General features: G+C 42.1%; 1 protein-coding gene across 1 annotated transcript; it reads left to right on the top strand.

Moving 5' to 3' along the window:
* The first annotated feature begins 623 nt into the window (after positions 1-623).
* LRRC38 (leucine rich repeat containing 38) lies at positions 624-14,884 on the top strand. Its single transcript, XM_014257245.2, has 2 exons — positions 624-1,322; positions 12,961-14,884. The coding sequence occupies exons 1-2, from the start codon at positions 695-697 to the stop codon at positions 13,212-13,214; spliced, it is 882 nt and encodes a 293-aa protein (XP_014112720.1). The 5' UTR covers positions 624-694; the 3' UTR covers positions 13,215-14,884.
* The last annotated feature ends 10,657 nt before the right edge of the window (positions 14,885-25,541 follow it).

The following is a 25,541-nucleotide window of genomic DNA, read 5'->3' as shown; positions in this document are numbered from 1 at the left end:
CTCACTTTGGAGACCATATTCCTTGTTGCTGCTGTTTCTTCTTGGTTATACTGAGTCATATTTAGATAATGTGAACAGCCTTGCTCTAAGAGCTGAGGAATCCAGAAACAGCACAAAGCACAGCTCCTTGTCTTAAGGCTCCCCCCTTCTGCTCCCTGTTTTACAAATAAAAGGGAAACTGTCCTTAGCAGGCATTCAGGACACTGCCTGACCCTCACTTGCATTTCCAGAGCTGTTGGTCACCTTGAGGGAGGCTCCTGCTAACAAACACAGTAAGTGATCTCATCAGGGATTTTTACCTGAAGGGCTTTCTGAGCAGAAGCTGTTGCTGTCAGAGTCACAGGATCAGGTGTGATTTCCCCTTTGCTGGAATATACAGCAAATATTCAAACAGGCTCTGGGCTTTTTTTAGCTTACAAAAGCAAGGGAGTCCTTTGAAAGATCCTCCGTGTACCCAATCATCGCTTTCCTCACCCTGTACAGCATCATAATATTCTGACAGTGTAAATCCTCACATTTGCCTCCCTCCCTCTCTCATCCCTCCCCCTCCAGGCTGCTGCTATCGGATCTGTGATGATATGTGATCTCCTGGATACAATCAGACACACACACAAGTACCAGGCACTCCTGCTCAGCTGAGCAAAATGTCTTTCTCCTAGAAGTGGTGCTCATCACAGCCTTCAGATCCTTGACGATGTTGCCATGCTTTCCTTCCTGCCTCCTGCCTTTTGCTGGCTTTGCCTGCCTGCTTTTCCTGCCTGGGGGTCATCTTTGCCCTGCTGTCTGTAGCTGCATGGACTACCACACCATAGACTGCCGGGATCAAGGACTCCCAAGTGTTCCTAATCCCTTTCCATTGGATGTACGGAAACTTCTCATAGCTGATAACAACATTCAGGCGATACCAGCTGACTTCTTTATATTTTATGGAGATCTAGTCTATTTGGACTTCAGGAATAACTCCCTCACCTCTTTAGAAGAGGGCACTTTTAGCAGTTCTACCAAACTGGTGTATTTAGACTTAAGCTACAATAATTTAACACAGCTCGATGCTGGGATATTCAAATCAGCAGAGAAACTGATAAAATTGAGCCTTGGAAACAATAACCTGGTGGATGTGGACGAGGCTGCTTTTGAGAACCTGGACCAGCTCCAAGTGTTAGAATTGAATGACAATAACTTACAGAGCCTAAACGTGGCAGCCCTGGAAGCGCTGCCCTCCCTGCGGACCATCCGCTTGGAGGGCAACCCTTGGGTCTGTGACTGTGACTTTGCCAATCTTTTCAGCTGGATCCAGGACAATGCATCCAAGCTCCAGAAAGGTAAAGCTCTGTGGCTCTCAGTGCAGTCTGTGTGTCTGTGTGTGGCAGGGCTCCTGCTCCCATTGTCTGTGTGCTGCCTGCGGTTTGCTCAGGCTGCAATTGCATGCTTTCAACAAACGAGCCCATTACATTCATGTTGGCTTTTAGCAGCAGGTCCTCCTCCCACTTCAGAAAAATTAAAAATTAAAAATTAAGCCCTAATAATTTTGATTTATAGGCAGTGAAAGAGCCTTTTCAAATTCATTCAGCCCAGAGCTGGTTCTCCTCCAGACTTCATTTTCTCTCTGGTAAATATATTTTCTACAATAAGCCCTTTGAGCAGCTAAATATTCTGTGCCAGCTCCTTAGAAAAACTGATTGGTATCTCATTTTACTGATGAGTTATGAAGCTGCTACAAAAGAGTTAAATCCCCATTTTATGCAACTGTGATTGTAAGCCCCATCCTGAAAGTGTTTTGTTGTGATGCTCTGTGTTTGAAACACTTCAGCATCTCAATTTGGGCTCTTTTCATTAAAAAATGCTGCTTCCAATATGGGAAATAAATTGAAGTGGCTTTAGAATCACCCCAAAAATGCAAGATACATAATCCTGGTATTTGAGCCAGCAATTTTTAGAAAGGCACAGGGGGGAAAAATGAAAGTGTTAAGACTGCCATGTCTAGGGAACCCAGACTCTTGCTCCACATGTCCCACCAGACTCCAAAGCCTCTCTTAATCCAGCTTTAGCAGATCATCTCACAGTTCATGTCTCCCAACAAGCACCAGGGCATAAACTCCTGCCCCTGAGCAGCACCAGCTGCTCCCAAAGGCAGATTGCTGGGAGCAGGGAAACTTTTGGAGGCCGTCAGAGGGGCCACCTTCCCCTATCCCAGGTTGCTCCAAGCCCCATCCAACCAGGCCTGGAAGACTTCCAGGGCTGGGGCAGCCACAGCTTCTCTGGACAGCCTGTGCCAGGGCCTCCCCACCCTCACAGGGAGGGATTTTTTTCCTCATATCCCATCTAAACCTATTCCTTGTGAGTTTGAAGCTGTTCTCCTGTGTGCTGGCACACCAGGCTCAGACTCTGCAGTTATTCAGGTTCTTCCCATGTTTGTGACCTTGGGTAGCATCTTTCTAACACTCATCTGAGCTGTCCTGAATATTCTTAGCTGTAGGTCAGCTGTTTTAAGGAAGAAGTGATTTGAGGAAAAAAAGTGTTTGCTTTTTTCCTCACTGTCTTAGTGAAACTTTGATCTTGAGTCTTTCTAAACCAAACCTATTATCCCACCTTTCCTGATGCTTTAGCTAAAGTTTGCCCAGTTGGAATCAAGTATTTGCCTGTCTCTAATGCTAAACATGAGTTCACACAGCAGCTCACTTTCCCCAGGCTTCTACTGAACTTCCAGGTTGTTCCCCTTGATCCTGACCGAGTCTGTTGAGTTTGAGCCTGTCCTAACTCTTTCTCTGCTGCCCCCCTCAGTCTTTTAAAGTGTATCTGAACTCATGTCTGGACCTCTCAAGTGAGTGAGCTTTCCCATTGCACTGCCAGTTTCCCAGTGAATTCCAAGCTCCAAGATGCTTTCCCAAAGTTTTCCCTCATCCATTGCTGTGTTTTGGCCAAATAGCTGAGAATTTACTAGCTTATCCAGATCTTCCAAACTTTAAGTGAGACTTGATTTTGGAAAGAGAAAGAGGGGAGAAGCAAATATTCAAGTGGTTCATTCAGTCAGAGCTGTCCTTGAAGGGTCTGGATTTGTTGCCTGGAGCGAGTGCCCTGCTCTCTTCACACCCAGCCATGCCAGGGAGAGACGTGCATGGATGCAGAAAAGCATCAGGGCTTCTTGTGAGCTGCTGCCACAAAAAACACTCACCATCTCCTTTAATAAAGCACCAAAACCTTCTTCACAAAGGTGACTGCAAAACTAACCCCAAAAAGGCAAGTCTGCCCCAGTGACTTTTTGAACTACATGGCAACAGTTGCGTGCCTTGCAAAACAACTTTTAGGAAGTCAGAGGTAAATTATTAGAGTTATGATTTGATTGCATTTCACACCCAGTTTCCAGTTTTTAATGAAGTCACAACATGATTCTCATTAGGAACTGATTGAATTAATGTTACTTGTCTGGTTACACTTTTCCAAGACCACGTTTGCCTGGGAATAGTGGGAAGGGCAACTCAATAAACACTGAGAATTCAGATCTGCTCCTGACAGATCTGTAAAGCTGGAGACGAAGGATTCCTGCAGCAAACACACCAGGATAAGTAGGGCAGCAGGCTTTCTGTCTGGAAACACAGGAGGAAAGACAGGGATGCATTTCCAGGGCCCAAGAAAAGATCTTGGCTGCTTCTGCTTTGGAATTCTGCAGCAGCTCAAGGGTTTGTGTTGCATGGCCTGTACACACGGCTGGGAGGACATTTGCAGACAGATTTAGGGTCTGGGCATTCATTTAGGCTCCTCACTTAAAGAAGTTGAATGTTCTGTCTGAGGAAGTCTCTCAGTACTGAACTATTCCCTCAGCCCAGCCACTGCCCCACCTCTCACTGCAGGGCCCTCACCAGCCCACGCTGCCCTTGGCTTCTGCAAAAGAAACACCAAGTTGATTTAAAAAAGGAAGTTTTGTCCCTGTGAACTGAAATCTGGATAATTGATCCTGAAGCTCTGTCCCTCTGTAATTAGGGCTTCTGGAGGAGTCAGTGATCTGAACAAAACTCATTAGTTTTGCAGGAGCCAGGTCCATTTTCCTCCTGGCACAGAACAAGGAATAGCTTGTAAAGTTCTAACTTCTGCTGACCTGCCTGCCCAGCTGAGCTGCCTCTGCTCATCCAACTTGTGGCTTCACCCAAACAGCTGGGATTTCAATAATTTTACAGATTTCAACATTTATTCATCTAGCCTAAGTTTTAAATAAAGGCTTAATTGGCATTAGGTGAATACCCTCCCCTCATCCTGGCAAATTTGCAGCAGACTTATTAAAAAAACACACTAAAATTTTGCAATCAAACCTAGCACTTTAAAACAGAAAACACATTTTTTTACCACAAAGAGATATTAAATCCAGCATTTTCTTCATACTGCAAAACAAAACTACAATTTCCCCCTCTGATTTGGTTAGTAATCGATTAAAAACAAATTAATGAGCATACTGCAAAGGAAGCAAAGGAACAGTGAAGAGCGTGGGACGGTGATAAGTGGAAAAAGCAGAAAAGTTCTTTTTCCTGGAGAAGAAAAAGTGTTTGTTGTTGGTCACAATGGTTTAGTACAACATTTATAATGAATTCCTGCAGAAGGATGTTTGGTTGTGTAGGCATTTGTTACACCTGAGTGGCACATGGTGGCAAATGGTTGATATTAAAGCCTTCCCATCAGGAAGGATTCCCATATGGATATTAAGAATATGGGATTATTATTTTTTTGGAAATAGAAGGGTTGCTGTAAGACCTTTATCCCTACAAAAACAAGTTTGAAAACTTTCAGAGAGGATTTTACTCCACAGGGCCATGAAAACTCATCAAACAAAAAAATACCTTGAAAGAGCCAGTGCCAAAGCTGGTCTACAAAAATATATTCAGCAACTTCTCATATTGAACAGGATTTCATCTCCTTTCAGAGCTTGTTGTTCATCACATTTATCTTGGCTAAAAATACACTTTTCTTTTTTTCCTCATCTCTTAACCTAATTCTTTTAGTAATACTGTTTGAAACTCAGGGCTCAGATTGTCACTGCTGCAAATGACCTACAGAACAGAGGGTTATGAACCTTCAGTTTCAGTGTTCAGATACAAAGGGTTTTGATGGAATAAATTTTTTGCTGAAACATCTTGTTTAAAATTAGTGCAAAAGACATTTCCTGAATCTCTCTGAGGATCCCATCAGGGTGAAGGGATTGGATTCAGATAAATGCCTGTAACAAAGCAATGCAAATAATCTGAAATGGCCACATTGAAGGGCTTTGTTGACATTCCCACTGCTGATTTTTATTTTCTGTGATCATGCTTTGGGCAGCTGGGCCTGTGACCTTGTTTGTTAATGACTAATGCATTTTTAACATTACTTTTAATTAGAGCTTAAGTATTCCTTGCAGTGTGACTGTAGTGTCTCCTTTCTGTCATCTTGCCCTCATTTTGCTTTTTACTTCCTTTCTTCCCCTTATCTTTGGGAAGTTGTGTACAGTTTCTGGGATTAATTAATTTATTTGTTTAGTTATTTAAGTTCCCCACTACCCATTGCAAGAATTACAAATTTTGCTTCTTTCTATAAAAACAGTATTAGAAAGACTTTTAGCAAATGTTTAGACTGAGCATTTTTATGGGTACCCTTTGTACATTTGTATTTCCAGGAAGATTTGAAAAACTCATTCAGAAGCGGCCAGAGACAGAATTCCAAATAGATTTGTGCTCTGATAAATAAAATAGATGTTCTGAATGTCTGGAATTGAATTAGCCAAAGCTGAGGTGAGGACTGGTGCTCAGGGCTCATTTGATTAACTGTTGCTCCATTTTGGGAAGTTGTGGGCAGTGGCTACAAATTTCTAAGATATTCCAAAAGAGGTTTAGCTACTTCAAAGGCTTCTGCAGCTTTCAAGACCTTTTCAGAATGGATGGAGAAGTAAATTCTGGTGAAGTGGCATATTTCCAGATAAAGCCTGTCTATGCAAAAGAACAGGGGAGAAAGATGGCAGTGAGAGGAGGCAGGAGAAAACCAAGAGCAGGTGTCAGTGAAGCTGTAAGCAGGAAATCCAGACTGAATTCAGTCCTAGAAGAGAGATTCAGAAGTGAATCAGTGTAGTGAGAATCATCAAATACAGTCATTTAGGTTGGAAAAGACCCCCAAGGCCATCGGGTCCCAGCTGTGCCCCATCCCCACCTTGTCCCCAGCCCAGAGCCCTGGGTGCCTCCTCCAGCCCTTCCTGGGACACCTCCAGGGATGGGCACTCCAAACCTCCCTGGGCAGCCCCTGCCAAGGCCTGAGCTCCCTTTCCATGGGGAAATTCCTGCTGCTGTCCCCCCTGAGCCTCCCCTGGCCCAGCCTGAGCCCGTTCCCTCTCCTCCTGTCCCTGTTCCCTGGCAGCAGAGCCCGACCCCCCTGGCTGTCCCCTCCTGCCAGGGACTTGTACTGAGCCAGAAATTCCCCCTGAGCCTCCTTTTCTCCAGGCTGAGCTTTCCCAGCTCCCTCAGCTGCCCCTCTCAGGAGTTACCCTCCAGACCCTCCTAGACCCAGAGCAATGGGATGATTTTTCCAAGCCTGTTTAGACATTCCGTGCCATGAGGTTACCATCTCTTGCTTCTTGGCTCTTTCTACAACCCCATTCCAATCTGAGATCTATTGCACAACTTACTCTATCAATTAAACAATCTCTCATTGCACTAATCCAGGCCTTTAATGGGCTTACAGAAAATATTAAATATTTTCCTCAAAACAGAGCATCGTAATCACGAGAGGACGGGTTCTTAACCTTTGTACCAGCAGCCAGCAAAGCAACTGAGCCTTTTACAAGTCCTCTTGACTTATCAGTCTTTATTAACACTTATTTGTTCATCTGCTGTGGAGAGGAGGCTCCTTAACTCCATGTACCAATATAGAACCTGAGGGAGCTGCAGCTCCAAGGGACAGGCTGTTCTGTCCATTGCAGCCATCAGCTCTCCCCCAGTATCGTGCACATGCTCCCACATCACCAGGACAGAACAGAAGATCTGTGTGTCTGGAAAGGAATTAAAAGCCCCAAGACATTTCACACATTCAGCAGCTTTTATCCTGCTGGAGCAGAAACTCCTCACAGAAATTATATTCCTTAACAAGCGCATCAAATCTGTTTCTATATATATACATATATAAATATATAATTTGATCTCCCAGACATTTTCAGTAAAATGATCTGACTGCCACTGGCTTTTCACTCTGTTTCTTCCATCCTGAGGTTATTTGGAGCAGTTCCATCTTTCACGGATTTGAAGATGTGAGGACAGCACTTGCAGATGTGAACACCTGATGTTGAACTTCATATTTAGGCATTGAGACAAACTGCTGAGCACCCTCCAAAGCTCTCCTGCAAATCTTTAGGGCACTTGGCCATAAAAGTTTTATTTAAGGACCTAAATCTAGGCTTCAAGTTTTTGAGCTTTACTGTTCTCATCGCTCAAGGCTATTTTCAATGAAATCTCATCTCACTTCAGAGGCAATGCCTCTCTCATTGCTTATTAATACATCTAATACATTTGTGACAGCGTGTGAGGAGACTGAGGCAAACCATAGCTGGGAGCAAAATACCACACAAGAAACAACATGCCACATTTAAACATTTCAAATCTGTGTCAACTACATTCAGCAACGTGAGGGAACAGCTAAATTCCACCCAAAAGGGCAAATACCAATTTTACTCTAAAAAAACAAAAAGCCTATTGTAGTGCTGTCATATTTACTGTATCCATAGTAGTGAACATTTGTGCATGCAGCTCATTTAAACATTTATGGTTTCAGATATTTCTGTGGATGTATTTCCATATATCCTAGTGCATGTCTCAGTGTGTCTTTGCATCATCTCATCCTGCTCTTTGTCCTGGCACCTGCTTTTTGTGAACTCTGAAAGACCCCAAAAGAATTGAGGTTTTTGGTTTTGTTTTTTCCCTTTTCTGCTTTTTTTTTTTAACTCAGCATCCAAAATTATAGCTGGGAAATCTCTGTCTGCTAACAGACAGACCATAACATTGAAATGATAATGAATTCCTGAGGTTCTCCAATCACAGATGTATTTAGTGTAGGGATTAGAAATAAGCAGAGACAGAAAGACACAAGGAGTCCTTCAAAACAGGGTCAAGTGGACCTGGAGAAAGCGATGCCCTCATAAACCAAAACTCTCAGTGCAGTAGGGCAGCAGTCAATATATCCAGGGAAAACCAGGAGCAATGTCAGTGCACTTGATGGTTTAAAAATTCCTGATGACAAGAACCTGTGAGAAACGTGGCTGGATTACGGCTACAAAATCCCAGCAGGGTTCAGATGAAGCAGGGCCTCTGTGGGGGTTTTGAGATGGTGAGATCAGTCCAGTTATAACTTTGGGGCATTACAGCATTGTTGGTCTCTTCTCAGTAATTTACAAGGAAATTATTCATTATTTGCATGCAGGTTTAAGCTTCTTCCATTTTCCAGGAGGTTCAGTTTTACAGAGAGGGATTTCAGCCTGGGCATAATCCTGAACAGAAACAAAGTGGTTTTTAGGATCTAGCAGCAGCCCAATTATCTGTAATTTACTGGCAGGTTTAAGTGCTGGACTTGGTGGAGTTGTACTCCTGTAACATAAGGCATTCACAGTCATATTGTTCTGAAACTTATCTGGGAATTTCATTGCAATAACTCCACCTGGAACCCTCCTGCATCACTTCCTTATGAATACGTTTTCTTTTTCTTCTTTTCAAAAACCCACCTCTCCTTTTAACATTGTGGTTCTGGAATCCCAGCATTTTCCCACACTCAGTCTATTCCTCAGGGTACAGACCTGTGTTTTCATCCTTATTTTTCCAGAGCTGGGACAAGCCTGTGTAAAATCCAGCACCTGTGCCTTGCCTGGCACTTCAAAGCAATCAGTGCAATACATCTGCTCCTTCTGATGACATAGCAGAAGGATACAGGGTGTGTGACATTGTCCTTGGGACAGCTGGAGTCATTTACAGATAATGGGATGGCCCTGACCAAAATAACCCAAGCTGTGTATTTATAGCACACTCACACTTGTTATTTCATTTACAGTTTTGTTTGGTATGAAGAAGCAACTCCTTGAATATGTTGTGTGAGCAATGAGGTGGATATATATAACTGTCATCAAAGGCTCTCTTGCTGCAGCCAGGCACTAAATACCAAGCTGCTTTGAGATGCCCTTTACAAGAATCCTGGCTGGTCTTTTAAAAGAATAAAATTCTACAGAATAAATAAATAATATAAAAGTACAGAAAGTCCCCACAAACAAACTATAAAAATTAATACCATTCAAGTGAAAGTGTGTGAAAGCAGAGCTCTGAGGTTAAATTGCATCTTCTGTCCTCTACAGGCTGTGTGTGGGGACAGGGATTTGATTGAGCCAGTCTAGATGCAACAGAATCACACAAAGGAAAAAACCTACAGCCTATAATTGATACTGATCACTTTCCAGAAACCATTCTTTAGTTCATTGTTCATGCAGAGGGTGTTTAATGCCCTGGAATTACTTCCTGCCCAAGGAAAGAACAAGGATGGGTGTGTTTCTGGGTAGATATGGAACAGGACAGGTGGAGCACAGACCATCAGTTCTCTGACTCTCATGGTGTAAGAACAATCTGCTTGTAAAGAATGGAAAGCCAGGGCTGAGTTTCCATGGAAGGATGAAATGGGTTTGTCCATTTCTCATCTTAGCAGGCGTGTCACCTGCAAGCAGTGGCATTTTCAGGTGAACAGCTGGAAGCTCTGGTGCAAGAACCACTGCATCAGCTCTGGAAGGAGAAATTCCTTGTGCCACCAGAGACAGAACTGCTGCTCTTCCTGTTGATGGTTCCAAATGAACAGTCTGTTCCAAATTCTCTTTGGAGCCCAAAGAAAAGCTTCTGTTTGGCTGGGCTGGGTTTTTCAGCAGTCACGACTCAAGGAAACATCCACCCATCAGGATGGACTGATCAACCCTCCTTTCCCTCAGTCACTGCCTGGTGCTTCCAGCACAGCTTTAGGAGTGCCCTGTGTGTGGATGGGAGAGCTCAGCTCGTTCCTGTCCTTTGGAAGAGGCTGCACACACAGCACTGAAGCTGCACTGGGAGCCAGAGCTGACCCTGCACTGGCCCCTGCTCTGTGCTGCTGTATTTCATCTACTGGCATCTGTAATTCCCAAGAACTAAGAATTCTCTGAAAACTCGAGGCCACAGAAGCCTGTTGGGCTGTCACAGAATAAAGCAAGCAGCAAATTCCCATCTAATCTATTTGGTTTGAGAACATGACCTAGATTCCAGTACCCATGGCTACATGGAGAAGAGCACCTTTATTTCTCCTTATTGTACAATGAGTCTCAAAATCCTTGCAGAACAATGATTCCCATAACAAGAAACACCCTCTGAGTGCCTTGGTGTGTTGCAGATCCTTTGCTGTTTGCATTCTGTGTGTTGTGATGTAAAGGGAAAGCATCAGGGAGACAGGAATGGAGCTCACAGTGCACAGATTCAGCTTTGATCCACGGCAGAGCTGCAGTTGGGAATGAAGGAGTGATCTCCTTTCCATGTCTGGGATCCTGGGCAAATGCTACCTTGGTAAGTTATCTCTAAAGCCAAGGGCTGCAGAATGCAGAACTGCTCAGGACAAGAGTCTTCTTTTAGAGTCTTCTTTACTCTATTTTTTTTTTTCTTCTTCCTCCCTTATATAGATCTGATATTCCATCCCATCACTCCAGCACAGAGGTATTTTAAATGCTGCCAGTTGAGAATCTCTTTTGCAGTTGGACAGAAATTTTAAAAGGTAGAGTTGCTTCTGGTCACCTGTGCCCTCTTTCTTTTGAGGAGCTTGGCCCAGACTCTCTGAAAACAGCAGTTCTCAGGAGGTCCCAACCCCTGTTAGATTGATTTCTTTTACAGAAACACAGTTGTAAAGAAACCTCTTTTTTCTTGTGCTTGCTACAAGTGAAATGGAATTTGTGTAGGTGCCTTATTCACTTGGTGCAGGTTTTCCTGCCAAAATGCTGCAGTGATCTTTTCCTATTAACAAGGAAATTCCTCTTCAAATGAATCTGAACTATGTTGCACTCATGCAACTCCTTTGATTACTGTCAGGATTATATTTATTTACTGAAAAAAAAATCTTTGCTTTTTAAAATCTGATTTAAAAGATACAGATCTTGAAATTCCAGCCTATGGCTTTTCACTCATCCCTCATTTCTCACGGTTTTGAATAGGGAAGGATATTCATCTGTCCCCAGTTTTGCTTACTCTGATTAATGCCTACAGCTGCTACTTCCAAGTCTTACTGAAATGAAAATATGATTATGAAAATATGATTAAGGGGCCAGCTCTCAGTTGTTTCAGTGGGAAGGTTTGTGGAGGGAGGCAGGTTTGCATCTCCTCAGCCCCTGCGAGCTCAGGTGCTCCAGGGTATCAGCTGGTGCAGAAGACATGAACATTGCAGGGTCAGATTTCCAGAAGTCTCAGAGGATGTTTGAAACCATGTAGCTGCTTTCTCTTCCAGGTCAGTTTCCATGCCAGGAGGTTTCACAGATCTCCAGAGCAAGTTTTGCTTGTTCACCATCTGCTGCTCCGGGCTCGGGAAAGGCAGCGTGGCTTTGGGAGCAGCTTGCCCTGAGCCCTGGCAGGTGACTGCAAACACTGCTGGGCAGCTCTCAGGATGCTCCCAGGCAGGGGAACAGGAGAAACAGGGAAAGGCACAGAACTTCAGGCAAATACAACAGATACGGGATGGCTTTTAGGGATCAGAATTTAATACAGTCATTACAAGGTCAAGTAGGTCAGGGTGATAATTGGTTCCACAGAGGAATTAACTAAAACTCCTTCTCAAATCAACACAACAGCTGGGCTGGGCTGATCAGTCAGGGCAGCACCATTAAGCCAAGGAGCCTGGGTTCAACAGTAAAACATCACATGCCACAGCCACAGGAAATCCATCCAGCCACAGGAAAACCGGGATTCACCAATGCAGAGGGAATCTTATCATCACCATTCCTGGTTTAGAGCGACCTCACGGTGGAAACACCACAAATTCTGTGTGCACACAGCAAGGCAGAGCCCAAACCAGGGAGAACAGCCTGGGATCATCAGTAGAGAGGAAGTGGATCAAGGAATGCAGCAGCAGTTCTGGTGTCATCAGCACACAATTCTTATATTTCCCCTATATATTCATGTCCTTAATAGTGAGACAAAAGCTGTCTTGCCAGCAGCTCTACAGACTTCATTCACTTCAGTTCTGCTTCCATCCTGGCCCTGGTAATGCCCTCTCCTGATGTTCCCCGTGGTGAATGAAGAGGGAGCTGGGCATATGCAGTGAACTGTGTGCTTTTACTGTCCAGGATCCGACTGTATTCCCAGCACTCCTTAAATCTGGGGGTTTGTGCTTTCCCTACAAAGAACCCAGCTCTCAGCAGTCTCCAGTAATGCAGGGAGGAACAATATCTGTCAGTCTGCATGGCCTCAGGACAGGCAGAGAGAAAAGGTGGAAGCAGGTCACAGATAAATAAACATCCATTAAACCCAAAGTGTTGTTTGACCAGAAAAAAACAACTCTAGTTTGGAACTACATGGAAAAAAGTAATGTAGAAGGGTGTGGAAGGAACCTCAGTGTCCCTCTTACCCTGTTTCGGAGTCAGAGTTTGTGTTCAGATGGAATAGCTGGGAATTGCTTTCAGGTCTCCAGGTTTAGATGATCCAGGGTTCAACATTCACTTTTTTAATTCCTCCAAATCATGGTCCTAGATCACATCTGATCCCTGGAGAGCTGAAGGTGATATAACTTAATTTCCAGGAGCTGCTCAAAGGGTCTGTGTAATGGCTTTTGGATAGTGGCAGGCATTTTCCCCTGAATATTTACAATTTCTTAAACCTGGAATTAACCCTAAAACTTTTCTTCATCCCTTCAATCTCTGGCCCAGAACAACAGAAGAATTCATCAATAGCGTGCTGATTTGTTTCCCCTTCCGCTTCCTTGCAGGTCTCCATGAAATCCAGTGCTCCCTGCCCGTGGAGAACAGAAGGATCTTTCTGAATGAGTTATCTGAGGTCAGCTTTAGTGAATGCAAATTCAGTTTGTCATTGACAGACCTTTTTATCATCATTTTCTCTGGAGTTGCCGTGTCCATTGCTGCAATTCTCTCCAGCTTCTTCCTGGCCACGCTGGTGCACTGCTTCCAAAGGTGTGCTCCCAGCAAGGACGACGATGACGATGAGGATGACAGTGAGGACTGAACTTGGTCCAAATCCTTAAATTTCCTTGCTTTATCAATTTCCAGATCATCAGCCAAAGTCTATGAGGAAAAAAAAAAAAAAGTAGAGCAAAAGCTTTAAACATGACTTAAACTCACAATGTGTAAGGATCCCTTCTAGGTCACAGGCGGGAATGGCAGAGCTGAGATTTGATTTCCATGGTCCTTAATCAAACATTGCATTTAAACTTGAAGATTGAAGGAAAAAGGGGGGGGGGAAAGTAAAAAAGAAAAAAGTTCCAGTGTTTTAAAAGATGAGTTTCCAGATTGTCCTGATGACATGCAGATTCTTATAAGTGCTTGAAGCTTGTTTTCGATACACTTTGAACAGGACTGGATGAATGGAGATGTTTCAGGTTGAAAATACAGAAGCAATTCAAAATAGTATCCTTCCTAGATCTAAGTACTGTGAGATTCTATTAAAACTCACAAAAAATACAATTAAAATGATTCCTGGAATTGCAGAAAGCATGAGAGGAAGGTTGGCATTTTCCCCCTACAAAAGTTCTCCACAAACATTCATCCTCCTTTTAATGACAGCAATTGCAGGCACAGCAAAAAAAAAAAAAAAAAAAAAAAAAAATATATATATTTCTGTAAGTGAATATGATTCTGGGTCTGAGTCATCCACTGCAGATGCCTGACACTTCTTTGGTCATGGCACAAATACTAAATATAACATCCTTTTGCATTTTTAGCTGTAGTGAAGTAAAGGATTTCCCTCCCTGTAATGCTCGGCACCAGTAACTGTTGCAGCATCCAGTCCATTTAGCTATTTTAAAGCACTAAGGGCTATATTCTGCTCCTGGTTATACTGGAATAACCCAAATCAGATGAACACCATGCTCCAAATTGGCAACTGTATAAACAAAAGTGAAATCTGGCCCAACATATTTCTTGACTGTATTATAGATTTGTCAAAACTTGAGCTCTTCTATATGATGGTAGATATTTTTGTTAAAATTTAAAAATATGTTTATTACAAGAGATTTTTGGAATAGTGCTGGACAGCTTTTTAGGATAAGTATATTTTTAAAATATTTGTAATGGAAATATTTTTTTAAAGCTCTGTGTATTTAAATGTTATCTAGAGTAGCTGTGAGGGCTTCAATAGTAATAAGCAAGCTAAGGACTGTATGCTTATAAAGTAATTAGAGCTGATAAAAAGTAGCATTTGTTTAACTACTGTAAATGCTATTATTTCTTTAAAAAAGCACTCTTTGGATAACACACTGCCTGTGTGGCTGGGGGTGACAGGGACCTGTTCCTGGTGATCCCCAGACCTTCAGCCAAGCCCAGCCTGTCCATGCTGAGCTCCAGGAGCTCCAGCTCCATCCCTCTGCAGGGGCTGCAGGGCAGGGCTGTGTCCTGGCTGTCCCTGGGACCAGCTCTGCATCACTGCCTGGGCTGGCAGGGCTCACCCTGGGTGTGCACTTATTTATTTCTGCTCACTCCACAGCTTTTCCAATGCACTTACTGCTTCCATTGTTAGGATTGTTACTTCTGAGAACAGAATGAAACGGGACAGTGAGAGGTTATTCTGTATCAATACTGTCTTATTCTATTCCAATTCCTTCCAGAAAAATGAAATTACATGATTTTCACTGTGTAGTGCCATGATTATAAACAACACAAATATATTTATAATTTCAACCTGGGTTTTGATGTTTATTTGTATGTGGGAATGAAAAAGGTCAAGAACTGTGCCCGATTCACTTTTTATTAGGGAGTTTTGTGGAGTGGCTGGAAACACATGTTACCCAGTGCAGTTCCTGAGGCACCTCCCTTTCCCACAAATACAGATCTGTTATCAACAGTTTTATATTTAGAGCTGTGCAAATTGTTCAGTCATGGAACAGGAAACTGGGTCACACTTATTACGGGCTCAGAACTTGCAACCCCTTAGCAAAATGATTTGTCCTACCAAACTTCCCAGGGAGTCACCAGTGGATATTCCAGCAAACATCTGCCCTGCCCTTGGGAATGAATTCCACCAGCCTGGAAGGCTCAGTAATTTTGCAGAAGTCACATATCAAACTCAACCTTTTTGACAGGGCTCTGCTCTCACTCACAGGTTCACCCTCAGTGCCTCAGGAGGAAGAAGACGTAGATTTGTTTATGGTTTGTAGCTTTTTGTTCAAGCCAACACAAAGCCCTGAGAGCTCTGGCTGCATTTGGAACGTAGCAGCCTCAGAACAGCGAGGAGCACACCAAGCTGACACCCACACAGCACAGGCTGGAGAGAAAAGCTTTATTTGGGAAGCTGCTATTCTGGATACTCCATCACACCAAAGGGATTTTGCAGTTTAAGGGGTTTTTTCTGCATCAGAAACTTCAGCAATATTTTTAAATCCTATTTTTTTCCCCTATAAGAAATGTACATTTCAGAACTATTGAAGTCCTCCAGTTAGTAATATTGATTTATTGTAAGCACCAGCAGTTGCCAACCATTAATATTGATTTTGCATAATTCTAATTGCGAGTAAGTGAGACAGAACTTTGATTTGGTTCTAACTGGGATTTTTCTAATTTTATGGAATCTTGAGAGCAAAACACCCTCCTACTGGAATGTTGCCAGAACTAGTGATCACCATAATGATCCCCCTGCAAAAAACTTTGAAAGCCAATTTCATTATCACCAGAGAGTGGCCTGAGGGCTGCAGTTTTAGCTCCACAAAGGTGTAACACGGAGCTAATCCCTCTCCAGGTTTTTGGGGATGGGGGGTGCTCCTGTGCAGGGACATTTCCATGGCTGGGATGCAGTGACCCACATTAGGATCAGAGGAGTTCCACTGGTGCCAAGTGAGAGCTGAATTTAGCTTCACTCCAGCAGCACTGCCTGGAGGTGATTAGAAATGTACTGTGCAAACTTCTTCATTTACAATTTCCCTTCTAAAATAGCTTCACTTTCCTGGTGCTCTCTCTGGCTGTCAGAACCAGCAGACATTTTACCTGCTTCAAGGGGAAGGAAAGACACTCTGCATGACCCAAATAAAGCGTTGCAGGCTCCAGGAGCCAGGGAGCAGCTGCCACATTGCCTGCAGATATGTCTCCTTGATGAAATGCTATGTGTGAGGATCCAAAACCCTCGCAAAAAAGCAAATCTGAGTGATGTCATTGAGACAGACTGACTTTTAGAAGGGTGCACATGGGTTTTAAAAGGCCCTAATCCACAAAATATTAAAATAAAGATCACCTGAAGCAGCTGCCCAAAGCCAGAGTTTCATCCCCAGAGAGCCAGCATCTTTCTGAGGCTGCTCCTGCTGCGTCTCTTGCTCAGACATGATCATTAATGGGTCAGGTTTTACAGGAAAATTCACTGGGATACCTCAGAGGGGCAGCTCTGGAAGCTCCTGCAGAGGACCACGGTGCTTGCCTGGCTCAGACAAGGAGTAGAGAGTGACCCAATGCACAATGACAGCTAAAATTCAGCCTGGCATGTGTGGAAATGACAAAAACTTGTTTTTCAGCTGTGGAAGAACTGTGTGCACCCAGCTGTGTGGGCAGAGGGGGTGTGGGAGCACTGGAGCTGCTGTACCCAGAGCAGGGGCAGCAGCTGGGGGGACCTGGGCTGGGCCTGCCCCTGCTGCCAACCTGCTGCAGGAGGAAATCACTCTATTTCCAGGGCTGGAAATAATGCCTAATATATATATATATCATATATAACATATATACATAATAATATGATAATAAAATAATATAACAATTATTTTATTATCTATATTTATATTATAACATATAACATATAACATATAACATATAACATATAACATATAATATATAACATATTATATATAATATATAATAGATAATAGATAATAGATAATAGATAATAGATAATAGATAATAGATAATAGATAATAGATAATATATTATATATTATATATTATATATTATATATTATATATTATATATTATATATTATGTAATATATTATATGCTATATATATTATTATATATGTTATATATGTAATATATGTTATATATCATATATTATATATTATATGATATATTATAAATAATATCTTATATTATATATTATATATTATATATATAATATATAATATTATATTATATTATAATAATATAGTTATATATATTTATATTGATCTATATATATATTTATATCGATCTATCTGCTTCTATATTAATATAATATAATATAACATAACATAACATAACATAACATAACATAACATAACATAATATAACATAACATAACATAACATAACATAACATAATATAACATAACATAATATAATATAATATAATATAATATAATATAATATAATATAATATAATATAATATAATATAATATAATATAATATATGACATATGATATAGGATATATTGTAATGTCTAATTTCAGCTCACATCCCCCAAAATAAAGGAGCAGGGCTCTGACAGTGTCCAAACCCAACCATTCCTCTGAGAGGACAATGTTTGATTAAACATTAATTAATTAATGTTAATTAATTAATTAATTAATTGGTTGATTAAACCTCTGGTTTAAGCTGTTTCACTGACCTCCTGTGGCACTGTGGTTGGACTGTGCAGGAAAATCTCTGTCATTCATCGTGGTGAAGGTGGAATGTTGAACCCTTGTGCAGTCTTTCCAGGAAAAAACCAGGAATATACATTAAATTCCTTCCTCCTGCTGAGGGTTCTGAGTGTCAGGCAGTCTGTGACACACAAGCCACCAGAACCTTTTATTAGTTCATGTCCTCCCTGTCACCACTGGAGCAATCATGTCACAGAACTGTAGAAAACTATGGAGAACCACAAACACATTATTAGTGATATGTGATGCTCTGTCACAAAAATACCTGGTTTTGTAATCACATTCACATTCTCACACTGACATCATCTTCCCCTTCATGTGTTTCTGTATCTTCATATCACAGCTGTATCTAAAATATCATCCCGGTTTGGTGCTTCCTCTGAACAGTGAAAAAATCACCACAGAGATAACCAAACCAGGAAAACCACAGATCCAACTATCTATCCAACCACCCAACCACTACTGTGAAGAGTTAGTAGGAAAAAAAAACTGAATTTTGAGCTGACAGAGAGAGAGAGAGAGAGAGAGAGCAACACAGCCCCTCTGTCACAAAGCAGGATTTGAATTATGCTGTGTCTCTCCATTTGCCAGCAGCTCTCACACCCCACCCAGGGTGGAATTGTGTGACTCTGGGTTAGCAGCACACACTGTGGTTTTTTGGGGCTGGCCAAAACCCCTGGCAGTAAATACTTGGGAGCAGACTTCTACTGTTCCCTTTGTGGGATGTGAGAAGCTAGCAGGGCAGCGAGAAGTGGGCAGCAGAGCCAAGTTTGCTTCAAAGCTGCTTTGTTTTCATCTCAGAGCTGCTTTTCCAGCAGTTTCCAGGAGCAGTGGTGAGCTCTGAAGGTTGGCAGTTCACACCCAGGTATGTGGTATTGTCTATTTCCAGCAGAAATTCATCTCAGGTGAATTTTCAAAGTTTAGTGCTCCCAACCAAAGCACTATATTTCTGTTCAAAAGCTTTCATTTGAATGTGAAAGGTGAGATGTCTCTTAGAAGGTACAAAAATCTTCTTATCAGCTCAGAAATGAGAAAGTCAAAAAAGTCCATCCAGACAATGGTGCTGGCAGGTTTTGCTTCAACCCTGCCAGAGCCTGAGGCCATTCCTCCAAGCTGAATTATCATCTCTGGAAAATCAGTGGTTATGTCTGGACTCCTTTTTCTCCTCCTGGTCATGCTCCTCACCAAGTGGCATCACTCTTCAGCCTTTGAAAACCTGGCTCTGAACATGAATCAAGGGAGGAAATGATCAGAATAACGACCTCAAGGTCATTTTGTTCAGTTTGGAAAATTCTCCCTTAGAGCTGTACACATGAAAATGGGAAAACACTTCCCTGAGCTCCAAAAGATTCCATATAAACAAAGCATTTGATGGCTTTAAAAATACAGGGGCAACCAGAAGGATGAGAGAGATGTATGGTAAATAACATTAAAAAGGAAAATGAGGCATAATTAAATTGACTTGTATTTTCATAGAAGAACATTATTTTTGGGTTGCTTTGTTGAGTACTTACCTAATTTTCATGTAGTGATTGTAAAACCTACGGACTGGAAGGGAAATGTGGAATACTGGCTATAAATTAACACAGTTTAATGTTAGTTTGGTTGTGAGTTTAGACTTGCAGTGTCTTGACCAATAACCTGCAACAGTTGCCTGTCCAAAATAATTCAGTTGTCTTATGATTGTATTATTTAAAAACAAAAAACAAAACAACCACCAAAATAAACAAGCAAACAAAAAAACCCAAACCAAACCCCCCTAGAGTCCATCTTCATAAGAAAAAAGGAATGTTCTCTTAGTTTCACTGATTCCTTCCCATGGCAATTCCTAAATGTCATTATATTTACTGACCTAAAGAGTTTGGTAAAAGATGTCAGGAGAGTGTTCTAGAAATACATTATCACGTATTTCTTTCCAACTTTAGGTAGGAAATCCTCAAAATCCAATTCTAAATTATGTTTCTGAGAGTGGTATTATGTTGTCAGTGCAAATTGTTCCCATCTTAAAAAAGCAAATTCTCTTTAAAAAAAAAAAAATTGGAAGAAAAAGCTGCTTTAGGGATTTTTCAGTCCAGAATGGCTTTTGTTTTTAAACAATCAAATTAAAATAAACTCCACAATGTAGGTTTTTAAATGAAAGCAGAAAGCATTTGAACGATAAATTCATGAATATTACACTGTATGGCAGGGAAGTGACTACAGACCTAATATTTAATTTCTATTATTCCTTGAGGGAACAGAAGTCATTAGGCTGAGAAGCTGGTTATTGTTCTCAAGGAAAATCTCCCACTCAGGCTGATTCCTTCAGGTTTGGGGTTTGAGATGAAAATTTTCCACCAGGGAGCACAGGGGGGCTGTGAGACTGTGAGTGCATCAAAGCAGGGAGCTGTTTTCTGTTTGACCTGAGTGTGCTGTGACAAAAGAGATTGCAGTCGGCTTTCTAACATCTTTAATTTGTTTTTTCTCTCTCTGATTCTTCTGCACTTCTCCTCACTCCTGGATTTCTCAGCTTCTCTGAGCTGAGCTCTTTGGGGATGCTCCATCACGGGGAGTCCCACTTATCTCAGTTCTCTGGGTCAGGAGAAAACTCCAAAGCTCGTTAGGATCTTGTTCCCCGTGTTTATTAGGATGTTATCACAAAACTTGGCAGGTCTTCCCCAGACCCTTCTGCACAAGCTCAAATCATCATAACCTGGAACACTTTGGGCTCTGATGGCACAAAATGGCTCTGAACTACTCAGTTCTTTTATCTTTATATTTATTCTTATCCAATTAACAATAGACACGTAAATTATTTTTCTTAATGACCCAATGACCCAACACCTGTGTGCTGCACTGTGGTATTTTCTATCCAATCACCTCCTACTACCCAAAAACCTCTAGAAGAGGAACATGAAGAAGAAATAAGGAAAAGAGACAACATTCTAAATCCTCCATCTTGTCTTCTATTTTCTAAACTAGTTTAAGCTCTAAACTTTAACTTTTTCACCCAGTGACTTAAGAAAACTCTCTAATCTACACACTCACACTTTTAGCTTTTCTATCTAACTTGAACAGTTGTTTTCATGTATCACCATGAAAACATGCCCATAAATTTCATGTTGTATGAAATTCAGTGTTCTCCTGGATCTCAGAGCCAGGGATCAGAGACAAGGGCTCACACCCTGTGTCTCAGACTCCAAGAGGATTCAATCCTGATTTCACTGTTAAATGATTTTGGATCCCATCTGGTGAAGAGTGGTGCAGCTGCACCCCTTCACTGCTGTTATAACCTGATTTACCTGGGGTGGAGAGTGCCTGGGCAGTGGGAGCTCTGCAGCTGTGGGCTGGGGGTGTTCATTCTCTGCATTCTGGTACAAAAAGAAAGGAAAGAAACTCTGTGTGTGCCCTTTGTCCTGCTGGTCTGAGTGCCAGGGAGTTACCTGGCTTTGTGCTGTCTGCACTGGGGGGGTGAATCCTAATTTGATTTAGAGTGGGAGGCAGCGTTGTTTGGAGCTTGCAGAGGTTGTGCAGCTTTTCCAGCTGTGCTCTGGGTTCTGTGAGAGAATCTGCAGCGCTCCCAGAGCTCGACTGCAGCCCCGTGTGGCACAGAAGGTGTCACTGCCTGCTGATCACTGCCCATCGCTGCCCTAGTTTGATGATGGATTTATAATGAACATCTTTAACCTCAGCCTAGCCCAGCCATCTGCTCTGGGAAGCAAGCTGGCACTCCAAAGCCATTTTCTGCCTCAAGGTGTCTCCTTGTAGTCCTGCAGAACAAACAGTGAATCATCTCCTCCCACCAGGCTGGAGCAGGATCCCAGCCCAGCTCCGTCAGTCCCTGCTGCTGGCTCCAGAGCTGCCTGTGACTGAGCACAGGCACCAAACTTCAGCCTTGCTGCTCCCCTGCTGAATCACAGAGGGATGACACAGAAATCTCCTGAGGGATGTGAATGGGGTGAACACTCTGGCCCACATCTACAGGCAGCAGGGAAAACCCAGCACTCATCCAACCTTTCTTTGCAGCTCCTGATGGAATTCTCTTCCTGCCTGTTCTGTGTCTCCATCATCTCAGAGTCCTGAGACTTCGTTCTTAAACTTTCATGGCAACTGTTCGTTTTTCTATTTAACAGGATGGCTCAGAAAGGGAAAGTGTCAGTGAGGGCACTCCCCTCATTAGTGGAAATCATTTTTGGGTTATGAAATTGCTCTCCACCTGCCTTCTGTTAGCAAATAGGAGCCTTTGTCAAGTCTCCAGGATTCTGATCTGCCTTCTATTGCAGCACTAGAAAATTAGGGACATCCAATCTCAAATGGAAAAGTTTAAGAAGCTTTGTCTCATAAAGTGATGTCTAAGATTTGTCTGTCTTTTATTCCATGTTCTTTACTAGATGATCCCCCCTGCTGCCACCTTCAAACGAAGCGATTTAAAACGGATCGGATATTAAAGCTTTAAGATGGGATTTTAAAATAAATGAAATGCTATCAGGACTGTAATAGCAACAGCTGCTGTGTCTGCCAGCTGGACTGGAGACTTAATCACTCCATCAAATCCCACTTCCCACAGCCCTGCACTTGTTTTCCCTGCCTTGTGCCCTCTCAGCACACCCCACGGAGGGATGCTCCCCGCGGCTCTGCCGGAGCCCTGCGGGAAGAATCTCCCTCTGGGCTCTCAGCACCCTGCACTGAGCCTGGAATGCTCTTCCTGAAGGCCCAGGAGCAGGAAGGAACAGGAGGTTTTAAGCTCTGTGGCAGTTTTTGCCTGCTGCTTGCAGCCGTCTCTGCCTGTCCTCAGAAAAAAATCAACTTCTGGATCCCTGTGGATTGAACATGAGCCATGTCAAATGTAGCTCATGAGTGCTGTCACCTTGCAGCAGAACTTGTCCCTGCTCACTCTCAGCTCAGCTCTGTGGCTCTGCCAGGTACCAGCCAGGTCACCAGTGAAACAAATCATTTCCAACCGAGTCACCCCAGAAAACAACTCGTGGTTTCAGAATGTCACGCTTCTCTCTGACCTTAGCCTTACATAAAGTTTACCAGAAGAGTTCGATATGATTTCCTTTCACATGAAATTGAATTTTTTGGCTGACCAAAGTTTATGTGTTAAAAGAGCCACTAGAAGAAAATTATTTTTAGTGAAACTGAAAAGATCATTTTTCTGATTTGTGCATCAGCTGCCCAATCAAGAGCTGATGATTTATTTAGCTGTGGGCTCTCACTGCCAGCAGTGCAGGTAACACAGTGAGCAGCCATGGACACAGCAGTTAACCTCTCTATTGTGTGTTTAACCATCTGTAAAATGGATATGATCCTACTTACCTGCCTGACACAGCTGGACAGAGGCTTAATTTTTAATCAAGTTCTGTTAAAACACTTGGAGCTCATTGTATAAAAGATGCAACAAGAAGAAAAATAGTTTTATTGGGGTATTAATGCTTCTACAGTTATATTGTGTTCCAAGAGTGATAACACAGTGAATGACACCAATGTTCTAGAAATAATATAAAAAAAGAAAGTATCAAGAAGCAAAAGAGATGTTCTGGGATGGAGAACAGACTTTGTGACAGTCTAGGGTTCCTTTGTCCCTATTAATTATACATGTGGAGCAACTTGTTAATGCATTTCTAAAGACAGGTTGACACAGGCTCCTCTCTCCTGGCCACAGGCTTTTGAATAAATTTAACCCCAGGAGCAGAAGAACTGGACAATGAAGGCACTTCTATAACAACCAAAGTGGACCAGTGGGGACACCCCAGATTTCCTGGGTCTGGGAGAGGCAGTAATGATACACCTGTAGGAGCTGGCTATGAATAATTGCTGTACAGGGCCCTGGCATTACATTTCAGGCTGATTGTATGTGGAATATGACCAGGTATTATTCTCCACGCTAATTCTCTACCCCCTGTGCCCTCCAACGCTTCCAAAAATAGTGATAAAAATACTAAATTTTACTAATAAAGTCTTTAAGGCTTTAATTCAGAAGTTATGTTAATGGTGAAATATAACTGTTTATATTTAACAGCCAATGGAAATGGAAATGGAAACCAACAATTAATTAATTATATTTCAACAGATTGCCTAATAAAAGCTACAGTATTTAAATCTTCCTTAATATTTTAAAGCAAATTTGACACCCTGTGTGCTTTGCAGGCACAGCCTCCCCCCAAAATTCCCATTAATTACCTGTAATTACTGTTCACTCCTGCAGTAGTGGAGGGGCAGTGTCTGCCATGCAGTTCTGCTCTGGGAAGTGACTGCAAATGTGGTTTTAGGAGGTTTCCTTATCACAGAATCATGGAATATTTGGGTTGGGAGGGACCTCAAAGCTCATCCTGTTCCACCCCCTGCCATGGGCAGGGACAATTTCCACTGTCCCAGGGAGCTCCAAACCCTGTCCAGCCTGGCCCTGGGCGCTGCCAGGGATGGGGCAATGAACCTCAAACCCCTCCTGTGCTCTTTCCAAAACAATGGGGAACAGCTTGGGACCTCCAGGGACCAAACTGAGATGATATTTCAGTCTGTAAATAATAATAAGGGAATAATAATAAAATAATAAAAGGGAATAATAATAATAAATAATAAGGTACACATCAATGTGCTAAGCAGCTATTCCAGGAGATGCAATCATCAGCTCACATGATCTTTATTGTCTCTTTTTCAGAGTCACTTAGGAAATGAAAACTTTCCAGATTAAAGCCTGGAGAGTTTTAAATTAAACAAAAAGTGTTGGTTATTGCTGGATGAGACATCCCCACTGAGTGTCCAAACCATGATATTATTTTGATCATTTGAAATTGTTGATTCAGTCACAGGGAAGTCCCCCCCAAAGCACTGGCATCTCGGACAATTTAAAAGATCTATTTTTAAAACAAGCAAAAGACTTCAGGAAACACTTCCTAAGGTAATGACACATTCTGGGTGTGCAGCTGGAGATGTCCTGAGGAACAGGACCTGAACGTGCTGAGCACCTGCTGCCTGGAAAATGCTAAAAACTGAGGCACCCAAATTCCTTCAGTATATTTAAAGATCCTAAATCTTAATTTTAGCATTACCTCTCGACCTGCAGGCCAGATCTCATGTACAACATGAGTTCCTGTGGAGAAAAGTGATTAAAAACCTAACCAGAGACATGATACTATTACCAATATATGGTTTTGGATTGGGTTGGTTCAGTGAGTCCTTTTTCCTCTTCTTTTCCCTCCCCCTTGCTGTGCAGAAATATCTTGAACTGCTATGAGGATTAAAGATTTATCCACCAAGATACATCCTCTTCAGGCCCAGTGCATCTAATCCAGAGTCCAAGCAGTCCTGCAGTTTTAAGCTGGTAGTTTATGCTTATTGCTAGAATTTATTGAATGACCAGACTAATCTTTTTTCTCTCTTTAATCAATAAAAATTGGCTTCTGGACAGTCTAAGATCAATCACATCAGTAAGGGACACATGTCAGTAAAAATTTACTTGTGTTTCTATCATTCAAGTTGCTTTGCTCAATCTAAGCTACAAGGAGTTTCTTTTTTGCCCTGATTCACTGGCACAACCATGGAAAGGTTTGCTGGGTGTGTGACTTTACAGGAGAAAGTTTTGAGAAGAGCACAAGCTGTGTGAGTACAGGTGAGGTATATTCTTTTAAAGAATGTTACTTTTTGCTCCTTTAAATAAAGGTCTGTTTGGGAATTCCAAATCTCCAACACTTTTAACAGGAAAAGCTTGAGAAACTACTTACACAAACATCCGTGAAATGGCAAAAACTGATTGAATTATATTTTTA

The sequence above is a fragment of the Pseudopodoces humilis genome, chromosome 24 (genome assembly GCF_049639895.1).
Source record: "Pseudopodoces humilis isolate 2021_Gansu_Grassland_sample_001 chromosome 24, ASM4963989v1, whole genome shotgun sequence".
Classification (NCBI taxonomy): Eukaryota; Metazoa; Chordata; class Aves; order Passeriformes; family Paridae; genus Pseudopodoces; species Pseudopodoces humilis.
This window is presented reverse-complemented; position numbering and strand designations above follow the sequence as displayed.